A 26,339-nucleotide genomic window follows, 5' to 3' on the forward strand; every position below is an offset into this window, starting at 1 on the left:
CCTCCAGTTTCATTCCCTACCAAACCCCAGATCCAACATCTTCACACACATAGTGATTTGATTTCTATCTCCAGAATTTAGAGAGTTGTTTTCTTTAATTCTTGGATGCTAAGGAAATACTCCATCTTCTGCTCCCACAGGTCTACAGTATAGGGAGAAGAAAGATGTGGGATTTTATGCCACTGTCACTGTTTGTCTGTGATGAACTTTCTTTTATAAGGAACACTGGTAAGTCAGGGTAAAACCAACCCTACACTAAGCATCCTTCCTACATGTAAGTGTACTCCTCTGCTCCAGATGTGATCTCTGCTGGAAAAACACAGTCTGGCTGGGCTATTCACAGGCCTGTGTCAGATTCCTGCAATGAAGGAATCTATTAATTCCAAGTAGGGACTCATTCTCTAAAGAGCTGCTGATAAAATGAAACTGATAAAATGGAGGTAATTTAAAGGTCAGATGAAATCCAACTCATGTTCATCCTGCTTATAATGGAATATCACCAAGATGCTTCATTGGCAAAGGGGCATTTATATGTATTTTTATTTTTTTTAAGAAAAATTGCTTATCTGTAACACAGAGTCTAAACGTCCGATAGGAAACCTTCCCACATTAATCTACCCAACAGCTGGCATCCTGCTGCCTGCCTGGGTGTCCCTTTCTGGAAATTAAATCTCATATCATCTTTTTATCACACTTTGGAGAAAAGAAATGGGAACCAAATGCAGCGTTCACGTGAGCAGCAGAAGCAAGAGCTGAAACTGATACGGCTGCATTAATTCAAGCATGAGACAAGTTACTGCTACACTCAGACACATCCTTCCCCCTTTGCTCTGTGGCCATGATGCTCTTTGCCAGCCCAGTTCAGCTGCCCACACCATCCCTTTGCTTGACATTGGGCCCACAAGCCACACAGATTGGCCTTGGAACCAAATACCAGGTCTCTCTTACACATGTGTTGTATTAGGTTACTAAATAATAATAAAAAAACCAAAAACAAAACTTCTCCCTTTTCACAATGGGATAAGCTACATCGAAGAAGAGCATTCCTGCACTGCAGAAGAAACAAGCTTTTCGTGGTAGACATGAGCTGATGACACCAAGGAATCCAAACTCAAAGGAGAAATTCCAGGGTATTGAATAAGTCGGACCAGAGTGATTTCCTCCCTCAGTACCCCATTTTCAGATCAGAACCGAAAGACACGACTGTCGGAAGGCAGCCACTTCCAGGGTGTTTGGCCAACATTGTCAAATAGCCCACTGAAGCCCTGAGGTAGTAACGTGCTGAAGAAGGCTGTTTCCACTCAAGGACACGGCAACATAGCCACATCTAGGTAGCCTAAACTCCACATGCACCGTTAAACCTAGTTTTGTTGCCACCATTTACACTTTTTTGAACACCTAGGAGGCAACTTCAGGTTCCCTGGGTGTTTGGTCATCTGGACAAGCCAGGTGACCCCCTTTCCTTCCACCATTCTCATCTAGAGGTCAGTGAGGTTCCGTGTGCTCATCTTGCCCCAGGGCATACATAGTAATTGAATGTCACCTGTTGACCATAACCCAAGAAAATCCTCAACTATCATGCAAAGGCTTGAATGGCTGAGAGAATTAAGTCCACCTTGGTGTGTTTGTATGGGAATTGGGCCTAAATACAATTAGGATTTTTGGAAGCATTCAAACAGACAAAGCATTCAAATAAACATGACCACAAAGAGAAGCAGTAATAGCTGCAAATCAATGCCTCCCAATTCAAAGTGTCCTGATGCAAATGAAAAGCTGCAGGAAGCAATGGAAAGCAGCACAACAAAAGGGGTCAAGGGACAACAGCGGGCATCCCTTTGAGAGCTGGGATTTCTGTTTTACACCCTTTGGCTTGTCACACACGTTTCTCCAGAAATCCTGTGGGAGATTTCAGGCAGTACCTTGAATTGTTTGCCCTCTTCATACTGCCCTGTCTCGGCATCCACTATGGGCTATTATTTGAGACAGAAGCCTAGGATAAAGCTGGGCTTACTACAGTGCTTCCAATGTGCTAAGGTTGTACGTGTTGAGATGCTCTAGAGCTCAAGTAAACAGGAACTTCTATGCCACGAAATCCAATCTACATACTTTTTCTCATCTTTTACACACCCTGCTGTTTGCTGACTGAACTCAACAATGTCCAACAACCCCATCAGGAATACACAGAGGAACTGGGTCTGTCTGTAACACGTGAAGCTTCTCTGCTACCAGAATTCAACTGGTATGAGGTCCACATAAACTTCCCCTCACTGATCGAGGAGGCAGGGCTCATCTGGCTGCTCTATTTCCTACTGCAGCGAAAGACTGTTGCAATCGGATCTCTCTTTCCCTCCGGTCTATTCTCTGCCTCCATCCTTCACATGCTCCTCCCCAAATCCCTATAATTAATATTAAACGTTACAGTTTTGTCCTATTAACACAAATTGCCCTTTCCAGAGGCAGATTAAAGAGTTTCCACTGGGGATTTCTTCTCTCCTTTACAACTTTGCTTCTGTGATCAGTGCTGTGTGTGTCTCTTACTAGCTCCTAGGGGAAAAGAGTGGGAGGGAAAGAGAAGACAAACACTTATTAGCAACTCCTTTGAAGAGCTGGAGACTGTGAATTAAACTGATTATTAACTCCCATCTTACCAACAAGGCAGGTTCCCCTCTTCTCCCCCCTTCTGCTCCTCCTATGGGAACAGTAATTGGGAAACTCACCAATCATGTGCATAAAGTTTCACCTAACTAATTTAATGGGCAGCATAAATCAACAGACTTTCTTTCCACTTATTGCAGGGAGGGGAGTGTTGTTGCTTAGTGAGAAATACATGCACATAAAATATTAGAGCATATAAACATGCAAGTGGGGGGTGCACGTGCATTCCCATTTGCATGACCCTCCCGTTTGCTTCTTGGAACACGAAAGAAACACTCTCTGGCCCTGAGGCAGCTCTAGTTCCCTTCCCAGCTAGGTCCTCTGTGATATTTTAGCCCTGAATTCTTAAGGGGCATTTAGGGACAGACCGGACTCATCAGACATGTCACCTGCATTCAGCATCACAAGGGCTGGCAGAAAGCACCCATACTACCATCGCCAGCACACATATCGCCACGGAAAACCCCATGCACCACCACAGCCAAACTTCTCCAAGTCCTCACTCTGACTCCTGGTTAACAGTAGTGCCCGGGGTACCACAAGTCCAAACGAGCAAGAAGTGCTGGTTCCTATTAAAAAAAACCCCATTCACCACCAAAATCTTTGGCCACCTACAAATCCGGTAATCTGTCAATTATACTCCACACTCACATCACTTGTGCTTTGCCAGAGACAGCTGGGAGACAGCTGAGATTCTCCTTACTAAAAGCCCCAGCCCCAGGGGAGAGTCTGACTAGCTGATGTCATTGAGGGCTTTGGACAGAGAGGAAAATAATTTTGAGCCTGTCAAGCCAATTGGAAAGGAACATGTACATTATCTAGTTTATTAAAACACTCCATAAGTAAATGACTGTTTCTGGGGCTGGGATGGTAAATGGATAACTGAATTTAGACACTCACAACATCACCAAGAAAATCTGGCCAATGACAATTCACTATGACAGCTTATCATACTAATTAAAAACCAGTATCATCACGAGATTTAAAATCTATGAAATAAGATGCACATTTACAGTGAATAAGCTATTTATAATCAAGGTGCATTTATTTAGTGTACAGCAAGCCTCTTATAAAATCTGAATTAAATGCAAAACTACCTGTAGACACACAGCATTTATTTAAAATGTTTCAGGATGCAGCAACTTTTTCAGCAAAGAGAACTTAATCAGTCCCTTGAGCTTTCCCTTCTGCTAGGACAAGGAAAGTGCAGCTGTATTGATTTCTAACATACAGCACTTCCACGTGAGCCATTTTATTAGGCCAACAAACTGTTTAACAGACAAGGTCCCAGAGCTCTCGGGTTTTCTACAGGAGCATAGACCTACCGTCTATAGACAGCTGAGGTAATGTTCACTGGAATTTACAAGACAATACATCGTATTACCCAGTGCCAGGAGCAGAGCCTATACTTCAGACTGCCTGAAGTCCATTGTAACACCCCGTTTCATTTGTTTATTACTTTGTCCACCTTCTGCTGTTAGGACAGTTTCTATAGTGAATTTGTCCTTAGCTTTCCACCAAAATAGTGCAGACATTTTGAGGAAAATATGTTGTTTTACCAATGCTAAAAAAAAAAAGCATCCCTCTGTATAATTTATATGGGCACTAACCTGCTCCCAGTAATTCTGAGTGAAGATTTAGGTTCAGCAGGGCTGGGTGATGTCCCTCTTACACTTCCCAGTGAGACTTGTCCAACTTCAGCCAAATTATCAGTCCTTGGAAAGCCTCAGTTCCCATAAGTTCATAGTTCTCACAAATTTCTACTCAGTTGGAATTAGCTGCTTGGGCACATTCTTAGGACAGCAAAGACACACCCAGATGTAATAATTCCTGCAGTCTTCAAGTTCTCATATCCAAGACTTGTTGGGCTTTCTGGAATGCTGAGAGTTGCAAGAGGCTTTTCTAGGATTCCCTAGATTTGCCAGGAACAGCAGTTAAATGAGAAGCAGCTTATCTCCAGGATCTGAAGGCTATTTGCATGTGGGATAAAGATAAAGTAAGTACGGTGACAGCTCACCTCTGGAAGCCATGAAGTGGTTCAAATCTGAATGTCAGTTCTGTCAGAACTTCCCAGTAGTTGCCCAGAGGAATTCAACAAGTAGGACAGCTGCAATCTAGCAGCCACAGACTTTAGAACAGGAGTGTTTCCTTGTTTAAAAGTCCAGAAGGTAAAGGTCTTCTGAAGAGATGGATGGTGCTTTTATGTGGGAGAAAGAGGCTTTGGAAGTTCTTGAATATTTTGGGGAATGAATATGTATATCCTTGAGGTGGGACACATGACACTGCCCAGATTTGGGAGCTATGATGTTATGCTGGGTTTCCACAGCACACGTCAGAAAGACAAAAGATATTATGGTTTCAGCTTATTTTTTCTATCCAGAAAGCCCATGCAGGTGTTATTCATTATTATATATACACAAACACTCAAATATAGTATTTTTTATATATATATATACACACATACACAAAATAAGATAATAGTTTGGTTATTCCTTCACAGAAAATTGAGCCAGCTCTCAAATACCAAGAAAAGTACATTAGAATAGCTAGTGTCTACACAATAAAGCTCTCAAAAATTTAATTCAGTAACTAAGCTCTGGCCCTTTGACAGAGTTCTTCCACTTCAAATGATATGAATATGAAGAGTGCAATATCAGAAATACCTCCAATGTTTTCGTCCACACAAGTCAGGTGAGAGTCACCACAGTTCTGTTTCTCCCTAATATTGAATTAAACTAATTCAAACCAGCACTACTCCCTGCTTTACTCCCCCTATTACAGCACAAGATGGCTTAAGGGGGGGGGGAAGATGCTGTCAAATAAAATTCTCCACCACTTGAAGGGGTTGATTTTCCCAAGGACGTTATCTGGGAGGAGAGGGGGAGATTTCTTTTCATGAGGAGGAGGTTCTCCTGGACCATGACACATTACATGAAGAGTTAAAAAAAACGAGTTATATTTGCACTTCCATGTGCAAGCAGAAATGTGCATGGACAGGTTTTTAGCATCTGCCACATTCAGACAATGAGCCAAAGGAGAATATGACATCACGAGCTTCTTCAGTTCCCATTGAAGGATGCCCGTTGATTTGATTTACTGCCTTTTGTTTCCAGAGGACAGCTTCATAGATTTGGTAATCAAGCAGCAAATGCAAAGTGAGGCCACGTCTGGTCATAGGCATGGAGATTTAATGAGAGGATTGTGATTCCCCATGTCTCAGCCAAGCTGTTTCCCACCCTCAGTGTTCCATGTCTTCCCTGAAACCTAACAAAGCCTTTTCTCTCTACACAGCCTACATAAATCCCTTTTGTCCAGTTCAATAGCCTTGGTAGAGAACTATTTTCATGGGGAGAGAAAGCTATATAAAAGAAAAATGCTGGCATGGTGCAACATCATGAATGGGGTGCAATTTCTTTTCTCTGACTTGTCCAAGGAAATGCATAACAACGCTCCAATTTTTTTTACCATAAATAATTGTATTGATGCTTGGGGAAAAAAATAATAAATCAGAGCTAGCATATTTTTTAACCATAAAAATCCATTCTGTTTACGTTCTGGGTTTTATGCTTCCATTCCTTTTAATAAATACAGCCCACTGGTGCTTAGCAGGGATTTGCAAAGGCTTTGCAACTTTTGTCTGTACCAGGCATGCAGAAGGTAAAGACAGCAACCGAACAAGACTGCAAAACTTGTAACCAATAGCATTTTAGTGCTTTTGCATCAGCTGAACTGTAAACACAGAAGCTATCTGCCTTTAGAGTCATTAGAACCCACCATTATTTAAATACTTTGAAGAGGGAAGAGAATTTTTATTCTGGTAGAAAAAGCAATCTTGCAATTATGCAAAAAGAATTGTGATCTAGGATATTCAGTGTCCTTCAACATATGCCTTTAGGAATACTCACTGTGCAAGAGAAAGGTCATTAATCATTAATATCTTGGGAAAATCAAGATAATCCAGTCATTAATGGCAGCAGTCATTTAGAGAAGGAGCCTTGTCAACTGCTATGGTCAAGTAGAGCACGTATAAGCTTGCATCAAAGAGGAGTGTTCCCTCCATTCAGATTTGGCAGAGGACAAGTCAGCAAACATGACTGCCAAATTCCCTTTGCTGAATCCAACGAGTAGTCCACACTAATACCCTTTTCCAACCAGTGAATCAATAGTATCACACAAAAATGTGGAAAATCGAACACACTGAACAAACTCCGCAGCCCCTCTGGGAGGGAAATTTTGCCCTAGCTCTGAGCAAACAGTAGGCTGAGAGGTGGCATGAAAGAGGGCTTGTACCTGTCATAGGGTTTAACTCAGCAAGCTGCAAAGAAATATAGAGCCCAAGGCAATAACAAGCTACTTAGCAAATGTGCTAAAATCTCTGTTCTGTCTTTTCACCTGAGGTATGAGATACTGCAGCTGAGGCAAGAATTTTAGGTGAGGTAAACTTCTCAACTTGCACATAACCCAGCTGAGATTTTCAAATGGCAGCTTTCACCTCCACTAGGATGTCCAGAAACAGTTATCAGTAAACCTGGTGCAGAAGTGCCCTTAGTAACCCAACCCTACATCAGCTCTCAGCCTGAAATAGAGGGGTAAAGGCAAGATGTTTTTATGAAGACCAAACAAGTAGCTGAAGCGAGTGATGCTCAAGTCCATTTCTGCGAGTCCACAGGACCACAGGTTTGAACAACATGAAATACAGCTGGGTAATAAGTCTTTTGCCTAACAACCTCTCAAAATCACCGCTTACCCCACTAGGGAATGACATTGGATGGCAATGAAGCAGCCAGGGCTGCCACCCCTCATGAGTAAAATAACCTTAAGTGCATCCACTGACTTGGACAATTCAAGAGGACTGTGATACTGAAGCAAGAAACATGTTCTACCAGAGGGAGGCCCTTAGTGATACTTTACATCTCAGCAGTGCTATCAAACCTGAAGGCATCTCAGATGTGTTAGGAGCCCTTCCTTCTGCTAATGCAATGTGAAAACCTACCCTATTATCAGCACTTTCTGGTGCATTGGAAACTGAGGTCGTTAACAAGAGCAGTTCCATACCTCTCTTCAGATTCAAACAGCTTCATTAAAGTCGATGGAGGATCAGACCTTTTTTATTCATTAAGAGAAGAGGGATCCTACAGGGCTTCTTTTATATCCTTTAGATGTTTGACATGGAAATATTTCCATTGCCAAAAGCTTAAAAAAAAAAAAAAGCTGCAGCTTGTTTCTTTCACTCCAGAAGATAAATTATGCTACTTGGTCCTATGAGTGAATTGGGGCATGTAAGAGGATGTTTCAGTATCTAAACACTTGGACACTGAGGGGCCACTTCAACATCACTGGCTGTCATCTCCTGATTTGCTTTCTGAGTCTGCTGTTTGCAGTCAAAATTTTCCTCTAAAGGGTTCCACTTCTTGGCGTCTCCCACACACACTCTACTGAATTCACAAGACAAATGAAGCAATGAAAGCGTGCAACATATTTGTTTCCCTCTTTCTCTTACGTTGGGGTTTTTTCTCTTGGCTTTTTCGGGGGGAGGGGAGGTTGGTTTGGTTTGGGTTTTGTGGGGTTTTTTTAATTCATGACAACAGGAATGAAGAGGGTGATGTGAATAGCTCTAGGTCTCCCCTGAATGCTTCTACTTCTGTGTAAGCATCTCAAAACCTGGTGCCTGCTCACTTCAAAATAAATGGTTTCTTTCATTTACAAGCAAGATACAGGGTAGAAAACTTCCATTTTCCACAGTTTTTGAGGGCTACTAAGGCAGGAGCAATGGGCTTCAAAAAACTAAAAGCTTAGATAATACTTCCAACAACTGCAAGATGTTCAGCACCTGACAAGTTCTGGCAAGACTGGCTGTAAAAGTAACTTTGGCTTATTTTTCATTCACACGGTAATGTAACCAAAAAACTTTTATTGGCCAAGATCTTTGAAAGAAACAGTACTTCTGGGTTCTCTGGGATCGCCTGGTAATTATTCTGTACAGGTCAGAAAATAATTAACTTATGACCTGCAAATCAAGCTTCTAATGGAAGTAGCAGTGTATTTTTTTTTTAGGGCTACAAGGTCCATGCTGCTTTCTTACTACATAACACTACATAAATTATAACAGTGACAAGCCTATGATATGCAGCAAGACTACTCACAGCTCAAGTCAAGTGTCATTATATGACATACGAGCTATGGAAATTTATTAATAAATCAGCACTGCTAGGGGGAAAACGACCATCCGTTCTTCTTTATTTCTTCTTCAAGGATTACAGCCTTAACCTGATTCATGCACCTGACACAGGAGGCAAACACACACTCGGGTCAGGTGCTGTACCCAGCCAGCACCTCACTTGGCCTTCTGCAAACATATAGTCTGTCATGAAGTCATCTTAGCTCAGGGCTTCACACCACTTCCAAAAAGTCTACCATCACAGATTGGATATCACTAGACTTATGGGGGCTGTGTTTCCAGTGATGAGAAATCAATACAGCCCCTAATCTACTTGTCAGAATATATATTGCCCAGAAAAATGAAGGTCAAGGACAATCTATATAACTGCTCTTTTTGCAGAGAATGGTGCAGGGCAGGAATCTGCATGTTTAAGACGTTCAGCATGCAGTGTATATATGCCCTTACATGAAGGGAAAGCTTACATGCACTGGTAGAAACAGGACACTAAACTTAGATGCACCATGTGGGCGCATCAGACGAGTACCTGTACAGCCTATAGGGAAGGAGGAGGATATGGACACCTCAGCATTTCTGTACAGGACACTTCTGCTTGACTATTACACATGTTTATGAAAACACAAGTATTGTATATAGCAACAACACACCTTGTGTGGCATGACATGTGGGTGGGTGTGGGTGGCTATAAAAACCTTCCCCAGCTCAAAGTATCAAGGTAAGTTTTCCTCCAGCTTAAAAAAAAAAAAGTAGTAAAAAAAAAGTAGTTGATAGACAGTTGTCCGACCCTGGTTCCTGCAAGCTGTTTTTCATCTGCTCTGGATCTTCAGCTTTAGGTCATCCCATCAGGAGCTCAGATTGCCAGTAAGGTACCTCAGAGTTTTGTGCCTCTCAGCATTCCTCATCCTGGGTGCAGCTCCTAAGAAAGGGTCCTTATGAAACCAGGAGATAATTTTATAAGGTTATACAATAAGCTCCAGCATGTTAACCAAATTCAGCTTTGTTACTTTTTCTAAGGCAAGCTCTATTTCTATGGCTAGACCTATCATTTTTTAAACAAACGGGGCAAAAGACTGTCAACAGTGATATTTGGTCTGAATTTCAGCCAAAAATATCAATCACATACACCACAACTCCCTCAGCTCCACCCCTAAATGCCTTCTAACATTTGTCTGCAGGTTCTGCTGAATTTTCTATGCAAAACTCTCCAGTGGTTGTTTTCCAAAGATCCACTGCATTTCAAAACAGAATTTACTAAACTTTTCACCAGAGCTCAACCTTAAACATATTTTTGGGAATATGGATAAGAAGAACCTTTACATTAGTTCCAATGAAATCTCTTTCATCTGTAAATCTTTTCAGTAAAAAACTTGACTAAACGCTTAACTTTACAAAACATTGCAGGAACATTTTACGATGCTATTTTACCAGCAATTATTTAAAAAAAAAAAGTGTTCCAGGCTCTCAAGTTTCTAAGAAAATTGTATTCAGTTGAACCATCTTGCACAGAAATAGCTTACTACACAGGGAAATTAACTGAATAGGAATTTACTTTATAGAAACCTTTGTAAAATTCCCTGAACTTAACTTGAATTTAAATTTTATTTTTCATTTGTTCAGTGTCAAAAGGCAAATAGTGCTGCTGCAGCAGTTTCAATCTCTGTCTTGGGAGGCACAATCCAAGTTCTTGGGGCACTGTTTCCTCATTAGCCATTCTCTAAAGAACAAACTGACAATAATGGATTTAGTATTCCCAAGATACACTGAGCGTACTTTACTGTTATGCTAGCTGCTTCCTCATTGAAGATTCTGCAATTTATTTGGGGAAGGAAGGCAGTGTATGTGCACATTCAACTTGGAGTTTACCCCCATATATGAATTTATTAACAAAATTTTAATTTTGAAAACGGCAAGAAAAAGAAACTAAAAACTACTCTACTTGCTATAAAATTCAGAGTTGAAAAACAGATCAAGAATGAAATCAACTTGCAGTTGTGAATGAGGCTTTAGGTTAATTCGCAGCTCAGAGTGCATGTTCGTCTCATCACAGAGCAATTTCCAAGGCCTTCTGGGTTCCCCTTGTCTTTAAGCTATGCTATCAACTATCAAAAAGAAAATGAACTTACAGACTACCAGGAACATTGAAAGATTCATTTTCTTCACAGAGAAAAGAAGAAATTCACTCGCATTCTTCAAAGAGAAAGTATCAGGGAAGAACCACATGAAGGAAACTGGAGGATCAGATATTCCCTGACCCTCATAGCTAAGAAAAGAATGAGAAAGAAAAGGGCATAGTTAGAAAGTAGATTTTTTTTTTTTCAGCCACAGAAGACTTGTACCTACTGACAGACATCATCTGAGTACATTTTACTCCTCAAACACACCTTTTTCTGCAGGTGTTCCGAATTTTAGTTGGGTGCTGAAGAGAAGTTAAAAACATTATGCTTTTTTAAAGCATTTTGTTTCCCATGGCTCCTGTTGCATTCCCTGAGAAGTCCGATTTCATCCTTCCTACCAAAAGGCCTCATCTGCTCCTACTGTACAAGGAATCAAGAGAAGACATATTGAAACAGAGACTTATGGTTATAGGTGCATTTCAGTAACTCTGTTCTGGATCACATCCAGCCTTTGGCTAGTAATTAATAAACAAACATCACTAATGTTATTCTTTGCTATTTATTACCTGCCACTCTATGAATAATAGAATTTGGAAAGCCTCAGACATGGTGACTGAGCTTTTGGGAGAGAAGAGAGGCCAGGAGACGATATCTTGCAGAATTGCCTTGTACAATTAACCATGACTTCAACTCATCCCTTTGTTCAGTCTATGTGTCTTTGGCTTTCAGGGGATGTTGTGGCAGTTCCATGTTTCAGCGCTAGGGGTACAACTGTCTACCCAGCAACACGTAACTGCAGCTCCTTGAACAGTCATAGCTTGCAGATACCCTTCAAGGTCATAATCCTCACTGCCTTGACAAGACTCACTTCCTAACTTTGTTAGTCCTCATGCCCAGAGACCCCAATGGAAAAGTGTTATTTCACAAATTCTTTGTCATATCCCTCTCTTTATCTCACTCCACAGCTGCATCTTATCCCACCAGCCACCTAATCACCCATTCTTCATTACAGTAATATCTTATATAGAACACATCAAAAGCCAGTGATGCCTGGGGTGGGGGGAGGAAAAAAAAAAAAAAAAAGAAAACCAGTTATCCATCTATCTAAAACACTAAAGAGCAAGTGGCAAGAAACAGAAAAAAACACCAGCTGCACTGGCTGGACTGAGTCATTACAGAGTCCTCAGCCATAAAGAAGGATAAAAATCAAATTCACCTGCAGTAAAGACAGTAATGACATTATCATGATAAGACAGAGTCAAGATGTAGCTCTCTGTCATAGAACAAGTGTCCTCAGCCCAAATCCTACAGCCCCAGCAACTTCCTTTCCATCAAGGCAAGCCTAGAACTGCACACAATTCAGTCCCACCTGTTGGTTGTTGTGCCAGTGATGTTCAACTGTCAGCCGCAACTTTTAAAATATTGACCTGCTCCTGAAAGTTTAGATGTAAATACTGACCTCTTAAATTATAAGACATCTTATACTACTCCAGCAGTTACCCTGCAATAACCATCTTTGTGGTGTCTTATGCTGAACAGAATCTATCACTCACAGCCAAGAAAGAAGACAACACAGAAGCTTCCCAGACAATTTCACCTAGAGCGAGTTTTGCAAGACTCATCCACTTTGAAACAAACTAATAAAAACAAGGTGAACACACAGCAGGTAATTATAATTTTAAGAGCCTCATTTGACATCATGATAAGTTATCTTCAACTCTGTCATTTGTACAAGTGCCACCAGAGAAATACAAATGCCTTTCAAAACCACTTGGTCTCTGCTTTGAAAAATAAGAGAGCTGGCAAGTAAACCCTCCCCCCAAAAATCACAAAGCACTGCAGCAAAACCTAGCAGAGCTAAAACCCAATCTAAGAGCAAGCCAGGACAGATCCAGGGAGAAGAGTCCTACCAACCAGTACCTGATGACAAGGGTTACTTACAGTAACGGTGATAAAATTGACTTCCAGCCATTATTAGATCTTTAGACATGATTTCCAGTTTATCTACCCTTAGCTTCTTGGAAAGCAAGAGGAAACTAGAAACCAGGCATTGTACAGAACTAATATGGGTAACTTCACCACAGGTATCCCTATAGATAGGTTTTAGTGGGGATTGGTTGGCTGTGTCTTGAATCATCTGGGTTAAATCAGAGGTTGGGAACTCCAAGGATCTGGAGCCACCCTGACCAAGATCTGACACATGCAAGTAGCACATGCAGGGCACTGTACCAAGGCAAGCAAGTACCAACTGCCTTGGCACCAGGAGGAGATACAAGAGTATACAGTCTAGAGTCAAATACTTCCAGCCTCCCCACCCCTAACCTCCCCCCCCCGCCCCCCCCCCCCCAAAAAAAAAAAAAAGGAAAAAAGGTACAAGGAAAGTTTTATCCAGAATAGATAGACTACATTCCTTTTCATAGCAACACACTGATAAGACATGCAAAACTCGCATCCCTTAAATTCACATTTCTTTTGATTTTACTCCCTGGTCTAAATCATCTTGATGCCTAGACCTGCTCCAAACATCTGTTGCAATCTCATTTTGCCTCTGTTTCCCCAAATGCCAAAGCAAATAATGCTCCTATTTATTTCCAGCAAGAAGAAATGTTTGAATACCAGCAGAAGAGTCCCTGGGCCCACACAAATCACTCAGTCACCATCACCACCAGGACAGATGACAGCAAAGCAGATAAGTTCTTCCCCTGGGAAAAGCAGTTTTGAGACCCCTCAACAGGAATAGCTGTGAAGCTTCTTTGTGTTATATACACCCAGATTTATGTGCTTTCTTGATCTTATGCACAGCCACCCTGCTTCCCTAACCCAAGGTAGTGCAAGGAGAGCAAGTGAGGACAAAAGGAGACAAGTCCAGATTCCTTTGGTATAAAGAAGATCAAAGTTACAACCAAGGGGGGGGGGGGGGGGGGGGAGGGAATCACGAGACAATCATACCTCTCTTACAGAGCCTATTTCTAAGGGAACCAGAAGCCTGACTAGCCTCTAGATTCAACCCACAGATGCCAAGAGATGATTCTGCCTCCTGCTCTTTGTCCTGCTTCCCAGTAAAAATGCAGGGAAGCATAATTTCTCTCCTGCTGTGCGGGTCCTGTTAACACTCCCAGTTTGGAGCTCCTCCTCTGGTCTGGCAGCACAGTGGGGACTGGAAAAGCACAGTGACAGAGGCTCATCCATGTGGGGATAAATATCAGGAGAGAAAGTACAGCAAGAAGCCAGCAAGCAGCAGGCAGGAAACGCTGCATGGAATCGTGTCCCCAGGAATCTCTGTGAGTTGAAATCAGAGCCTGTTGTTAATCTAGCTAGACATTGAGACCCAGTAGCTGGGGTAAATCAGATTAAACTCCTTCTGTATCAATGGCTAGAAGCCAAGCAGGTCTTTCTTCCTTTTTTTTTTTTATTTTAAATGATAACCCAAAGGATATTTCTGTCTGCTGAACTAAGTAAACACAATGCTTTAAAACAAATGAAAAGAGGACATCAAAAAGATCAGGTGAATTTTAGTATGGTAAAGTATTTGAGATACAACCTAAAGTGAAAAGAAAAACTTGGTTATTTACTAGCCTGGGGGGCTACAGTAGTGGTGGAGCAAGCAGTCCATTTCACCTCCACCCTTCCAACGTGGGATGGGATGAGTCTTTGAACAGATTAAAAGCAGCTAAAAAGGGGTTAAAAGTGACTCTTTCTTTGCTTGGGAGGTGGGGTGGGTGCAAAGCACAGGACAAGTAAACAAAACAGAACTTAAAGAAATATCCCATTACACCGGGACAAGAGAGAAGAAAGAAATCCTAGATTATTTAGGACAGCTAAGTTTTAATTTCAATTTTCAGAAGTTGAAAAGCCGAGCAGACTGACACACTGACAAAGTGGCTAAGGAGCCCATTCCTCCCCGCCCCGACCACCACACTCGGCACCCTGCGAGCACAGCTGGAGCTGCAATAAGAAACTGCCAAATGCTCCTTACCTGCCCTGGCCTTGATGGCTCTGGTGTTTGCCAAACCTCTTTGCAAAACCAAATACAAAAGGGGAAAAAAATAATCAAATAAAACAAAGAGAAAAAAAACACCAAACCACACTAAAAAAAAAAAACCAACACAGAGATGTTCCTTAAAAGCCAACAGCAACACATAGCAACTGTTAGCCAAGCAGATCTTCCACGAGATGGAGACTTAAGGCACGTTACGCTTGCCCTGTCAAGGGAGACGATTTCAGAGACTTCTTAAAAAGACAGCAATTCAGGTTAAAAAAAAATGAAATAAACCAAAACGTATCAGCGCTTTAAAGGTTAACAGCTTCTGCTGAACAACATGCGTTTATCCAACCACGTCCTAGAGTAGTTTTTTCAGCCTCGAGACCAATGAGCACAGCTAAGAGGAGGGCCTTGGGATGGTGGAGAGGCTGAGTTGCCCCCTCCCCTCTGCCTTCCCTCTTCTCTACCTCCCCCTCCTTTTCTTTTTTTCTTTCTTTCTTTTTTTTTTTTTTAGTTTAGTAAATTAATGCAGCAAGAAACTCCCAAGATCTGGCGAGTCCTAGCAGGGGAGAGAGGGCAGAGGGGAAATGAGATGCATTAGGAGGACACTGAGCCACTTTCTTTCTGAGCACAATGGGAGTGCTTCCCAAGAAACTTCCCCTTCGTTCCCCTCCGCTCTAGCCCTGAGCAATGGGACACCTTCCCTACAGCAGCAATAACTTATCCGGGAGGAAAATAGCCCAGGAAGCAGGGATCAACAGCAGCCAAGCGACGGGCAAGAAAGCAACACAACCGGGACTGCAGCACAGCTCCACACTGACAAATTCCTGTGGATGTAATTAGGAAGACACCCTGGCTAGCAGCGGAGATTAAAGCCCCGGGTTGTTGAGAGTCGTCCCCCCCTCCCCCCTCCCATCTTACCCCCACCACCCTGATGGCAAACCTACACCCCCTGCGTCTCCCCCTCTCGCCAGCCTGATGTCCGGAGCGAGATCCCGCTGAAGGGAGATTTCGGTGCGGGAAGCCTGGTCCTCCGGCCCCCAGCACCACTGCAGTGGCGGTGGCGGGGGCACAGGCGGAGAGGAGGGACGAGCCAAGGCAGCGCCGGAGCGGAGCCGCCGGCCGCTCCGCAGGCGCCCGCGGAGCGCCGCGCACCGCCGCTGTCCAGGGTGCTGACCGGAGCCGCCCGCCAGACGCTGTCCAGGGTGCTGACCGGAGCCGCCCGCCAGACGCTGTCCAGGGTGCTGACCGGAGCCCTCCCGGCCTTCCCCCTGGCCAGCCTGCCTCGGGAGGGGTGGCTCGCTTCCCCTACCCATTCTCCCCGAGTGCCGGGTTACTTTATTGGCCAACCCCACCGGCCCACCCCTCACGGAGTACAAAAAAAAAAACCACCACAGCGAGAGCTGGAAAAATGTGCAACGTCAACGCGCTCGGAGTCTACGTGTGGGAGACAATCGTTTTCTTCAGGTAAGGCTCGGCTTTACGGGAGGAGCGTGTGCGCACCGGGCACTGCCGGGCTGGACCGCCGTGCCCACCCCGAGCTCGGGGCACGGCCCCTAGCACAGCCTCAGCCTTAGGACAGCGGCGTTCCGCCTCTCTCGAGCTGCCTTTTCGCCTCCTCTCGGTTCTCCGAGACTGGCTATCGCACAGCCTCGGGGCTCGGGACTTTCCGCGGCTTTGGGAGTTACTCCGTTTAATTAGCACCGCAATCTCGCTAACCGCAGTGCTGAAAACACCGACCCCGGCTGGTTGCAAAGTGACAACTAGTGGCGGCTGGGAATGCTGCACTTGAATTTGCCCGGGTAAATATTCCTACCGAGCCCCCTCCCCATCCTCAAATTGCAGGTTAAGGTGAGTTCCGTGGGATGCTTTCACTGCTTAGCTATGTTATCTTGAGCAATCGTGGGACTCCTTTTCAAGGAGGGCTCACCCTATCTCCTCAGCTTGCTATGTCTAAAGTCACTGAAAGCAAAGAAATAACCTCCTTCCTTCCCAACTTTTTTCTTTCATGTTGTTTTCAACATCCATCCCTCCCCTTGCAGAATCTAAGTGAAAGCCAAAGGGGATGCGGGGAGCTTTTTGCAATTATATCTGTTATCACCTAGCTGTATTTCGTCTCTGCTTTAGATGTGTTCAGTTTCTCATTAAGGCTAAGGTAGGAGAAGAAACAGTTTTAGCCTTAAAGAATTGTTTCTGGTCCATCTCTCCTTGCAGTGCTTTTATTAAGTGGACAAAAAATAATATTGGAAGGTGGAAGCTCTTCTGTATTTGCATGAATAATGCAGGTTGCTTCAGCAAGTGATACACGCCAGATATAAGCAATTGAGAAAAAAACCCTTCTTTCATGTCCTGAACTTGCTCATCAATCTTAGACTTCATTTCAGTTGCACAGCTCTTACTTCTGCATTTCTTTATTTTACCAAAGTCCCTTCTTAAAGTTTAATGTGAAAGAACAGATATTATTTACATATACATCACTGGTGTAATACTTATTTTATGAATCACAGTAGCAGACCTGCTAATACTGGCCAGACTTCAATAGCTAGAGGTCTCTCTCCTTTTTGAACACTAACAGCTTTCCAGGCATAAAAATTGGGATATTCCCATTTTTTCTGTAATTCTACAGAAAAATCAGACAGCAAGATTGTAATATGAACTCAAAGCATTCAATGTTTATCTGTTAGGCAAACCAGGAAAGAAGTTCTAGAAATAACTAAAATCACCAATATCTGAAAAGCAATGCACAACACTCAGTACTTCAGAACCATCCTTTCTCATCATATTTAGTCACAAGTGTATAGCAGCACTGCACAATACAGTGGGGTGGACAACAGGAAGCATATGTATGTGCAAAAAAACTCTTTAGTGTTGAAGCAGAGAGATTAAATAAACAAGATTAAGCAATACATAAATGCTCTGGAATATTGTCCGTAAATAAGCTAGAAGGCAAAAGGAAAATTTTTTTTTAAAAAAGCACATTTCTGGGCTTGAGTTTCCTATGGCCCTGGCATTAAAGCATCTGTCTGGGTCTCCTCTGAACTGCCTGAACGAGTGAAAGTGATACATACTTGTCTTGCTGATCCTGTTCTATGATGCACACTTATGCATCACACAACACATGTGAGCACTTACAGATTCTCAGCACATCAATTGAAGCCCTGGGCATTCAAAACATTAGTAAACCAGTCCCTTCAGGTTCTAATGTAATAAATGTTATAAACTATATACATATGTGCTATATATGATTATGTCATATTGCATACAAAAAGTATTTCTGGAAGTCTAGTTTTCCTGAAATTAACAATTTCAGAAAATCTGAAAATGCTTTAATTCAATTACAGGGAGATGTTGAAACCAAATTGTTTTATATACTGCAATCATTTTCCAAACAAGAAGAAAATTCAGTAATTCCTGCTCAGAACTGACTCTAAGCAATGTTTTTCTTTTTTTCTCCCGCATTGTGTTATGTGTTCAATTTGCTACAGGCCAAAAATCTACCAGCCTTTCTGGTCCAGGAATAGCTTTGCTATTTCAGTTTCAGTGAAAGAAGTTTATTCATTAACAGTCATTCATAAATTTAGTGTGCCAATTACTCCTGCACTCAGTCATACATAGTGTTTAAAAACCCACAAGCTGATAATCCAATAATCCACGATAGAAGTATGCATTGCTTTAAATTACAGAGTGTACCACACTTAATTGTCAGCCTGTCAAAAATATTCTGGAAAGAGAATCCATTCTATGTTAGCACATACACCACAAAAATAAAGAAAAAATCCAAGTCCTAAAGGAAAATTTGATACAGCCAATATAGGAAATCAGACTAGATCTGTTGCTTAACAAATATGTCCTTCATCAGCCTTTTAAAAAACAAGACCCTGTGGGAAAGAGTAACAGCTGGTGTGTGAATGCAAACATTATGGTATTGCCAATATGATATTTGTTTCTGTTACAGTTGGGGTGTTTTAGAAGGAATTTGCGATAAGCGGCTTATTCTGACATGCCTTTCTTTATGGAAGAGCATTTCCCATTTTGCTACCTGCCTTCTCGGACTGCAGTCACTTAGCTGTGACTAAGACATTTACTGAGAACCTGGATAGAGGCAGGGATGGAAACTGGACTGGGGTGGGGGACAGTCTCCTGACAGGCAGGCTGCTTGACCAACCTTTCCTTACACATATCTATGTAAGGCAAAATGCTATTTCTTGAAAATAAAAATAGATTGGACAATATTTACGCAGGGACTTCCAGATGTCCTGCTTATATCTGTGGAGACATATACAAACATTATCCCAAAGTCTAGCTACATACACTGCATGTTCATTCCCTGGTTCAGCTGTGCATTCCTTAATGCAGAACAAAAAGCTACCCCTACCCTATGATGATCTTGCCTGGACTCTCTGTTTTACCATCACTTTTTAATAGCTGTAGTGGTCCAGAAACACCACTGCATGAGCCTAGTGGTAGGAATGCACCTTATACAAGTTAGGAGATAAGATTGATAGCCTAGAACTGGCACCTTACACAACTGGACACTGTCCTGTGAGGCTTTGAAGTCATGCGGGCCTGATCCTTGTCCTAATTGCATTTCTGTATATCAGGAATCAGTAGCATGACCTTCACTGAATCAAGATCTGAGTTGGCCCCTTCTGAACAGCAATCTGTCAGCTAGCGGGAGTGATTCAAGGCTACTGCTCCAAGTGATTCACAGGCTAAAAGTTGCTGCCAGCCGCAGACCTTTTTGGATTGCTCTAACTGGCATTATTATATTTTCTTCTGTCAGTAACAGAGCTCTTCAATTCCAGTTTTTAAAACAATAAGATGCCATCGTGAATATGATGCCTCTTAACTTTGTGGAAAGACAGGCGCTTTTTTCCTAAAACAGTCTTGACAAGTACAGTAGGTGATTGGATTGCTGCTGATTTTGGCCTCTTGAAAATACAAGAAAATAAAAGGCAGGGGAAGGAAAAGGAGAGTAATGTGCATGTTATCTCCAAACCTTCTGCTATAGCTCTGCAGTGCTAGATAACATTACAGAGGTACCTGTGAATGAAGTGCTAACCAGAGGCTTCCAGAGCCACAAGCTAAGCAATGTAGCAGATATTCTCAGTAGTTAAAGAGTATTTTCCTCACACTAACTAAAATCTACTAGAAGTTGTGCCTTATGACCTGTTGTGCCTCTGCTGAGTCTGTCAGCTCCTCCACAAAATAAAAATGATGTTGCAAAGGCTTGGACAAGATCACTTTAAGGACACTCCAACTTCTTTGCTTTGCAACCTGTAATAGCCCCATTAGAGACCCTGATAAAAGTGTTACATATTCAAGGTTTGAAAATGCAATGAGGTAAACAATTCTACCTAGAAACCCTTATAAATCGTTCCACAAAGAAAGAGTAATTTGGTGTCATCCCTGTAGAAGCCCAAAACATTTGGGACCCTGCCTTCTGCAGGGACTTTGTTACACACTTCCAACCACCCATAACAATTCACTTGCATTCTAAGCAATGAAAACAAATCAACATGAAGTACGTAAAACATTTTCTAACACAGTCTAATCTTAACCTTCCTCTCTAAAGAGCTGCCTTGAATGACTGCAGACCTGCTCTTTGGATAGATCAGAACAAAAGAAAGGGTCTACAAATGCCTGGGCAAAAAAAAAACATTTCCCCCCATTATGGGTGGGGGAAGGAGCAGGAAAACCATAGATAATCACCTTGCTTAACAAAAACATTGCAAAAAATGTTGCCGTTTCTCACATGCACTAATAAAATATCTTTCATCTCTGAGGCACTGCTGCTATGCAGAGTTTGGGTTATATAGACTGGCTGTCCAACTTGACTCCCACTGAACATTAACCTATACTGCAGTAAGTCCCACTGGCAGAACACAGATTTACTGTTCAAATCCCTGAAGGGAGCTGCTTCTGGAAAGAGATCAATATGTGGAGGGAATGGTAGGATCCTGCCCTTACATGTAATGGCATGACGTCATATGAATTGTCTACAGATACTTCCTTCAAGAACAAGAATTTAGGCATGGGAATTTGGTCTCCCCTTATTCCTCTTCTCCCATGACGGTGGTGTTGGAGACCCTTATGTATGAAGCAAGTCAGCACCAAAGGACCCTCTGACTCTGTTTTAAGTGTCTCTGATTTAATAGCACAGACTAAAGGCTAAAAAGTTCATTCTGCTACTGACCAAGTGATTCAAGTCAAAAAGGAAAGCACTTGTATGCAACAGCACGCTGGAGTCTCCCCAGTCTTGGGCAAACACTTTCCTTGTTGGCTTATGAAATTCATCTCACCAAATCCTCATGAGCTGACCTGGATAGAAAAGGATCCCAGCATCTGAATTAAGATGTTAATCAATGTCCAAAATTAAATTACTTTATTATCCCAGCACTAACCACTGATCATTTATCTGTGATAGAAAACCAGCAAAGAAGTCTGTTCTCATTTCATCTGAGCGTGCAGGTTAAAAGGGCTCACGAAATTTCAGTATTGAGAACAAGATGTCAGACCACCTAATGGATATAACTGCTATTTAGGTATTGATGAAAGACAAGGTTTTTAAAAATAAATCATGCTTTAAAATTCACAACATCCAAATCAAATCCACAACCTTTAAATATGTCAAATCATCTAAAACTACTAACAGAGTTTCACTTGCTCATTTTCTATAACCTGGAGCTTTTCTGAGAATCCCAGAGTGACTAGTATTAAGACAACAGATAGGCTGATAATGCATTTTGACTTCTATCTGTTTTATTTGCCTGTATTGGCTCTCAGTGTTGTGGCACATTAAATCGGGGTTCTGTTATTTCCAGTAAATTACCCTTGTGCTGTCGTTACCTTGCATACTCTCATTTAACTTTTATCTATCACCAAAAGCACAATGATTTCTATTCTTATGAAGTATAGTTACACTTGTGTACCTCACACCTAAGAGAAATGGCTCATCATATTCTTTCACATGCTAAAAATGTCATTCCAGCATACCCTTCTCTCCATGGTTTGATTTGATTTTTTGATCGACAAAAAATTGTCATTCCAAGCAAAAAGGAAGGAGCAAGAGAAGCAGGAATTCTTCCTGCTGCTCCAGCGCAAGGCACCAGAAGGATCACTAGCAGCCATAATCAGACAACTCAACACTAGGCTGTCTTGGCTTCTGACTTCTAGACCTACTTGCACAGCCCAGAAAAGAGCCACTTTTGCATTGCAAAAAAAAATATTGCCAATTCAGCAGGTCAGTTCCCCTTAGAGGCAAAAGTAAAATAAAACAAAACAAAATTCACCATTTCTTTGTTTCTCTCACCCTTCCCCCAAAGTATCCAAACAATTTACATTTGCACTTCCAGGGCCAGACAAGAGAAACCATTTCCCTCGAGGAGAGGTGGTTTGCATTGGTATTTCTCAGTTAAGATGATCAGTTGGTGCAAAATTATGTAGTCCCCTTAACCTCTTGGGAAACTGCTGATATGCCCTAGCTGATCTGGTCCCGGAGATCTGCATGCTTTGATCCCACTGGTGCTACTCCTAAATCTCTCCTGATACTTCAAAAGACTGATGCACAGAAACTGAAAAAATTAAAAACAAACAGAAATACAGCTTTTGTCCCCTTGGTAAGGCCAGAGCACAGAGAGGGCCTGCAGAGAACAGAAATAGAGAGAGACAGATGCACCCGTCATTTACACGCGCTGAGCGCTCCCCATTATGCAGACAATTATTTCATCCATATAATGCACCGTGGTAAGCTACTGATTTGGGGACTGTACCACATCTGGCTGGTACATAGACACAGTTGGCATCCTGTAAATACATCTCTGTTGAATCTAAGTGCCAGCTGAGAAAAGCAGGAGAAATCTTAATTTACCAAACCCCACAAAATTTGGATTTTGAGAGGGAGGGGAAGACAAAAGAACACACTTTTGCACCTGCTTTCCTTTTGATTTCTCCCTCTTCACCCTTCCACTGTGGCTCACAGCCCACTAGGAAAGGGAGAAATAAAAAGACAAAAACCCCAAATGCCTTAGCAAACAGCCAGGGAACTCTCTTGTTTTTATCAATGCCTCATTGCAGGGTGGGTGAAGAGGGAAAAAACTATCAAGAGGTGGCCAAGACAAGGAGTGTCACATGCATGGAACAGCTGGGCTTGCAGTGCAATCAATCATCGCACACGTTGCCTTCAGACCAAGGCTGCTGACAGCAGCTACCCCCCCACGCCTGCCCTGCCAGCAATGCCTGCCCCTAGGACCGCTTGCCCAGAATGCAGATCCTGTCTCCCAGCCCCAGCAGGGCTGGAGTAAACACACAAATCAATAAATAGCAACAGAAGTGGGATCAATGGTAGATCGGACCACTTTTGCGTGCATCTAGTTTACCAGCAAAATGCAGCTGAGCCAGGAATCGTGCAGAAAATCCAACAAAATTCATGACTTCTCACCTTTACCCGATTTCCTTTGGATTTTTTTTTCTTATTATTTCAGATGATGCAAGTAAAAAGATGCTTTGTACAAAGCACAGGCCCCTCCTCCCCTCTCTTATGGTGGAGGTATAAAACCTGAAAGCATAGAAGGGTCAGCTGTTGTCAGCACCCTTTAAAAAACTCCTTAGCTCCAGATGTCCCTGCTAGTGCCAAGAGCCCCTGTGCAAGATGGGCCGAGTCCCACAGCACAGCAGGATCTGCACACCACGTGTATTACCACACTTAGGAGTAGGGAAGCAAGATGCTCCAAATTGCTGGGTGAGGCAGCCTTTTCTTGTCTTGTAAGAACTGCAAAGACAGGCTGTGGACAAAAAAAAGTGACTTTTTGTGGGGTATCTTTACAGTCTTGTCTCTTTGTTCACTCCCAGTGCTTTTACCTTCTGGAAGCACTGCTGAGCAGGGCAACAGTTCCTGGCATATCTACACACGCAGATTTTTTTTTTTTCCTGCAGCAGAGCTCCCAAGATCTGATTTACAAACCAAAATGCGTGCATCCCACCTCTCCTGCCACCCCGTGTGCCTGAGAATCACAAGCATCCTCCAGCTTCCAGCCCTATCCATCACACCCTGACACAGAGCTACAGGCTTAGAAATCATCTCCCAGCAGCGTGGCTGACAGAGACCAAGCCTCATCAAACATAACCTGCTCTCCTGCACCAACGCAGGCCCTGCAGCACTGCCAGGGTTGAAAAGATGTTGGCTTTTTTTTTTTTTTTGTCAGGGAGATGAAGAAACCAAAGTCAGAGGGCAGCCGCAGTGGGGAGAAGAGCCCTTCTGGGCAGGGGACCCAGAGCTTAGCCATTCATTCCAGAAGTTACATTTCATTACAGCTCATGAATAAACTGATAAATTACACCAGGAATCACAGACAGCACAGAAGGAACATTCATCTCCGAGCAGGGTATTTGCGTTGCAATGACAACTAATTCTATCAGAAAATATCAAAATGAGCACTCTCATCATGCAACTCATCTTACACAGTACAACACACACACATTGGAGAGCCCCAGTTTTACTGTGGGACCCACAATTTTGTAGGGAGGTTATGCATGTCAGCTCAGGAGGCATTTCAAAGCAAAAAGTTTCGGAAGATAAACCCCACCACCACTCTGCAGTGCACGTTATATCTCTTTTAAAAGAATTCTATTCATACTACCTCTGATTTATCAAAAAAAAAAGAAAAAAGCAGTTACAATATTCTTATCCAACCTTAACAAGCAGCATAAATCCCTAAACTAAAACTAATTTTTAAAAAGCTGCCGTAGTAAGTTATTTGAACTGATGAAAACACGACTGATAGTGCGACTGCAGAGCTATAGATAGAAGAGCATCCACGATTTCTTGTAATTCTCTGACACTTGTCTGGTCTGTGATCTAAAACCTTCTGACGTCAATTGAGGTTCCCACCCCAGCTCTCCGTCCAAACGCTAAATCAAGAGCACATCAGTGAAGAGAATATTGTTACCTAGAATATGAAGCCTTGTCTTGTAAAGACATTTTCCCCCTTTATTTACTGCATTCAGGAAGGCTGTTTATGCATAACTTTAAATATCTGACTAGCCCCCCTGACTTTAAAGGGAATATTCAGTGTGTGTGAAGCTAGACACCTGCTTTTGTCTTTGCAAGGATTTTTTTCCAATGAAAAACACAATTATAACTTTTTTTTAAATCCTTCAGTATATGCACATGTAAGAGTCAATGCTGGTGTTTGCTGGATTTAGTTCACAAGTGATTAAATCCTGAGCATTGACTTGTGCTTTTCCGTTGTTTGAATTATGTTTTCAAACCTGTCTCAGTGGCTTAGGATCGTACATCTCCAGAAAGTCTCTACTTGTGCTCCAAGAGCTGTAGACGCTTCTGGAAGAGCAATTAGTTGAGAATGTCTGTAGAGAGAATGCCTGTGGCTCAAAACTGACTTTAACACACACTTTTCATTTAATACGCAATAAGCAAGAGTGACCACGCAACATATGAGAGTTTGAACAACAGTCCTTGTAAAAGCAGGGACCTTGTATGCAACTGAGCACTACTCCCATGCAATTTGTTGGTCTCCCTGTGCTCTTCCCATCTCAACTATATGCAACATGCAGATTTCGCCCTACCCACCCCCCAGCTGATTGTCTAGTAATTTATTATTTTCTTATTGCTCTGTCCAGGCAGCGTCAGCAATTGTTCCAAGTGCTGGTGTCTTTCCATAGAGTTAATCAGTGTAATTGGGATGTTTTATAGTTCTGGACAGGGTGTTTTGCCATATGGCGGAGGAGCCATGGGCTGCAGGAACATGGCAGTGGAACGCAGAGACACCAGAATGCTGCAGTCTGAAGATGAGATTTTTCTCACTCCAGTAAAGTTGTTGCAGCTTTCCCTGGATGGGAATGATCACAGGGGGGTAATTCCCTGAGGCCCATGGAGAAGTGCCTCCCAGCTCCTCTCCTCCTGTACAGCCATGGGGACCAGTGGTAAGGTGTTGTACAGGGTCTTTGAGGGTGTCTTGGAATCCTTTGGGTTAAAACTTTAACTGATTACATCCTGTGACTACTGCAATGCAGTTACTTCTGGTGCAAAAGCTAAAATTGGTTTAAACAGCTCACAGCAGAGCACAACCGTCCAAGACAGACACAGCAACATTTAACAAGCCTACTTTTTTTCCCATCCCCCTCCTCCTGCCATGAATAGGGATAAATAACAGCTTATAGCCCATTTCTTTGTCAGAGTGAAGTCTTCTCCTCACAGGTTTTCAAACTCCATATTTCACCAGTCTCGCCATACCCGGCTATTTTCCTATCCTGTTCCAACATCCAGGTCTGCTTTACACCTCTGTTGCACAAGCTCTCAGCTGAATTAAGAAAACAACCAAGTCCAAATTTCCTCCCCACCTCTGAGAATTAGCCTTGCAAATTCACCCCTGTAGCACGCCCCACATCCATA

General features: G+C 42.6%; 1 protein-coding gene and 1 long non-coding RNA gene across 2 annotated transcripts in view; one reads left to right on the forward strand and one right to left on the reverse strand.

Moving 5' to 3' along the window:
- The window catches only part of LOC126050833 (uncharacterized), a 141,422-nt gene extending 126,449 nt beyond the window's left edge, over positions 1-14,973 (reverse strand). Inside the window, exon 1 of the long non-coding RNA XR_007509662.1 lies at positions 14,924-14,973. This is a non-coding gene — a long non-coding RNA (uncharacterized LOC126050833). The remainder of the gene's footprint in view (positions 1-14,923) is intronic.
- A 524-nt stretch (positions 14,974-15,497) lies between these two features.
- Positions 15,498-26,339, forward strand: part of GLRA1 (glycine receptor alpha 1) — a 62,925-nt gene continuing 52,083 nt past the window's right edge. Inside the window, exon 1 of the mRNA XM_049829240.1 lies at positions 15,498-16,396. Within this exon, the coding sequence (XP_049685197.1) occupies positions 16,341-16,396 (56 nt within the window). The 5' untranslated portion in view covers positions 15,498-16,340. The remainder of the gene's footprint in view (positions 16,397-26,339) is intronic.

The sequence above is a fragment of the Accipiter gentilis genome, chromosome 26, assembly GCF_929443795.1.
Source record: "Accipiter gentilis chromosome 26, bAccGen1.1, whole genome shotgun sequence".
Classification (NCBI taxonomy): Eukaryota; Metazoa; Chordata; class Aves; order Accipitriformes; family Accipitridae; genus Astur; species Astur gentilis.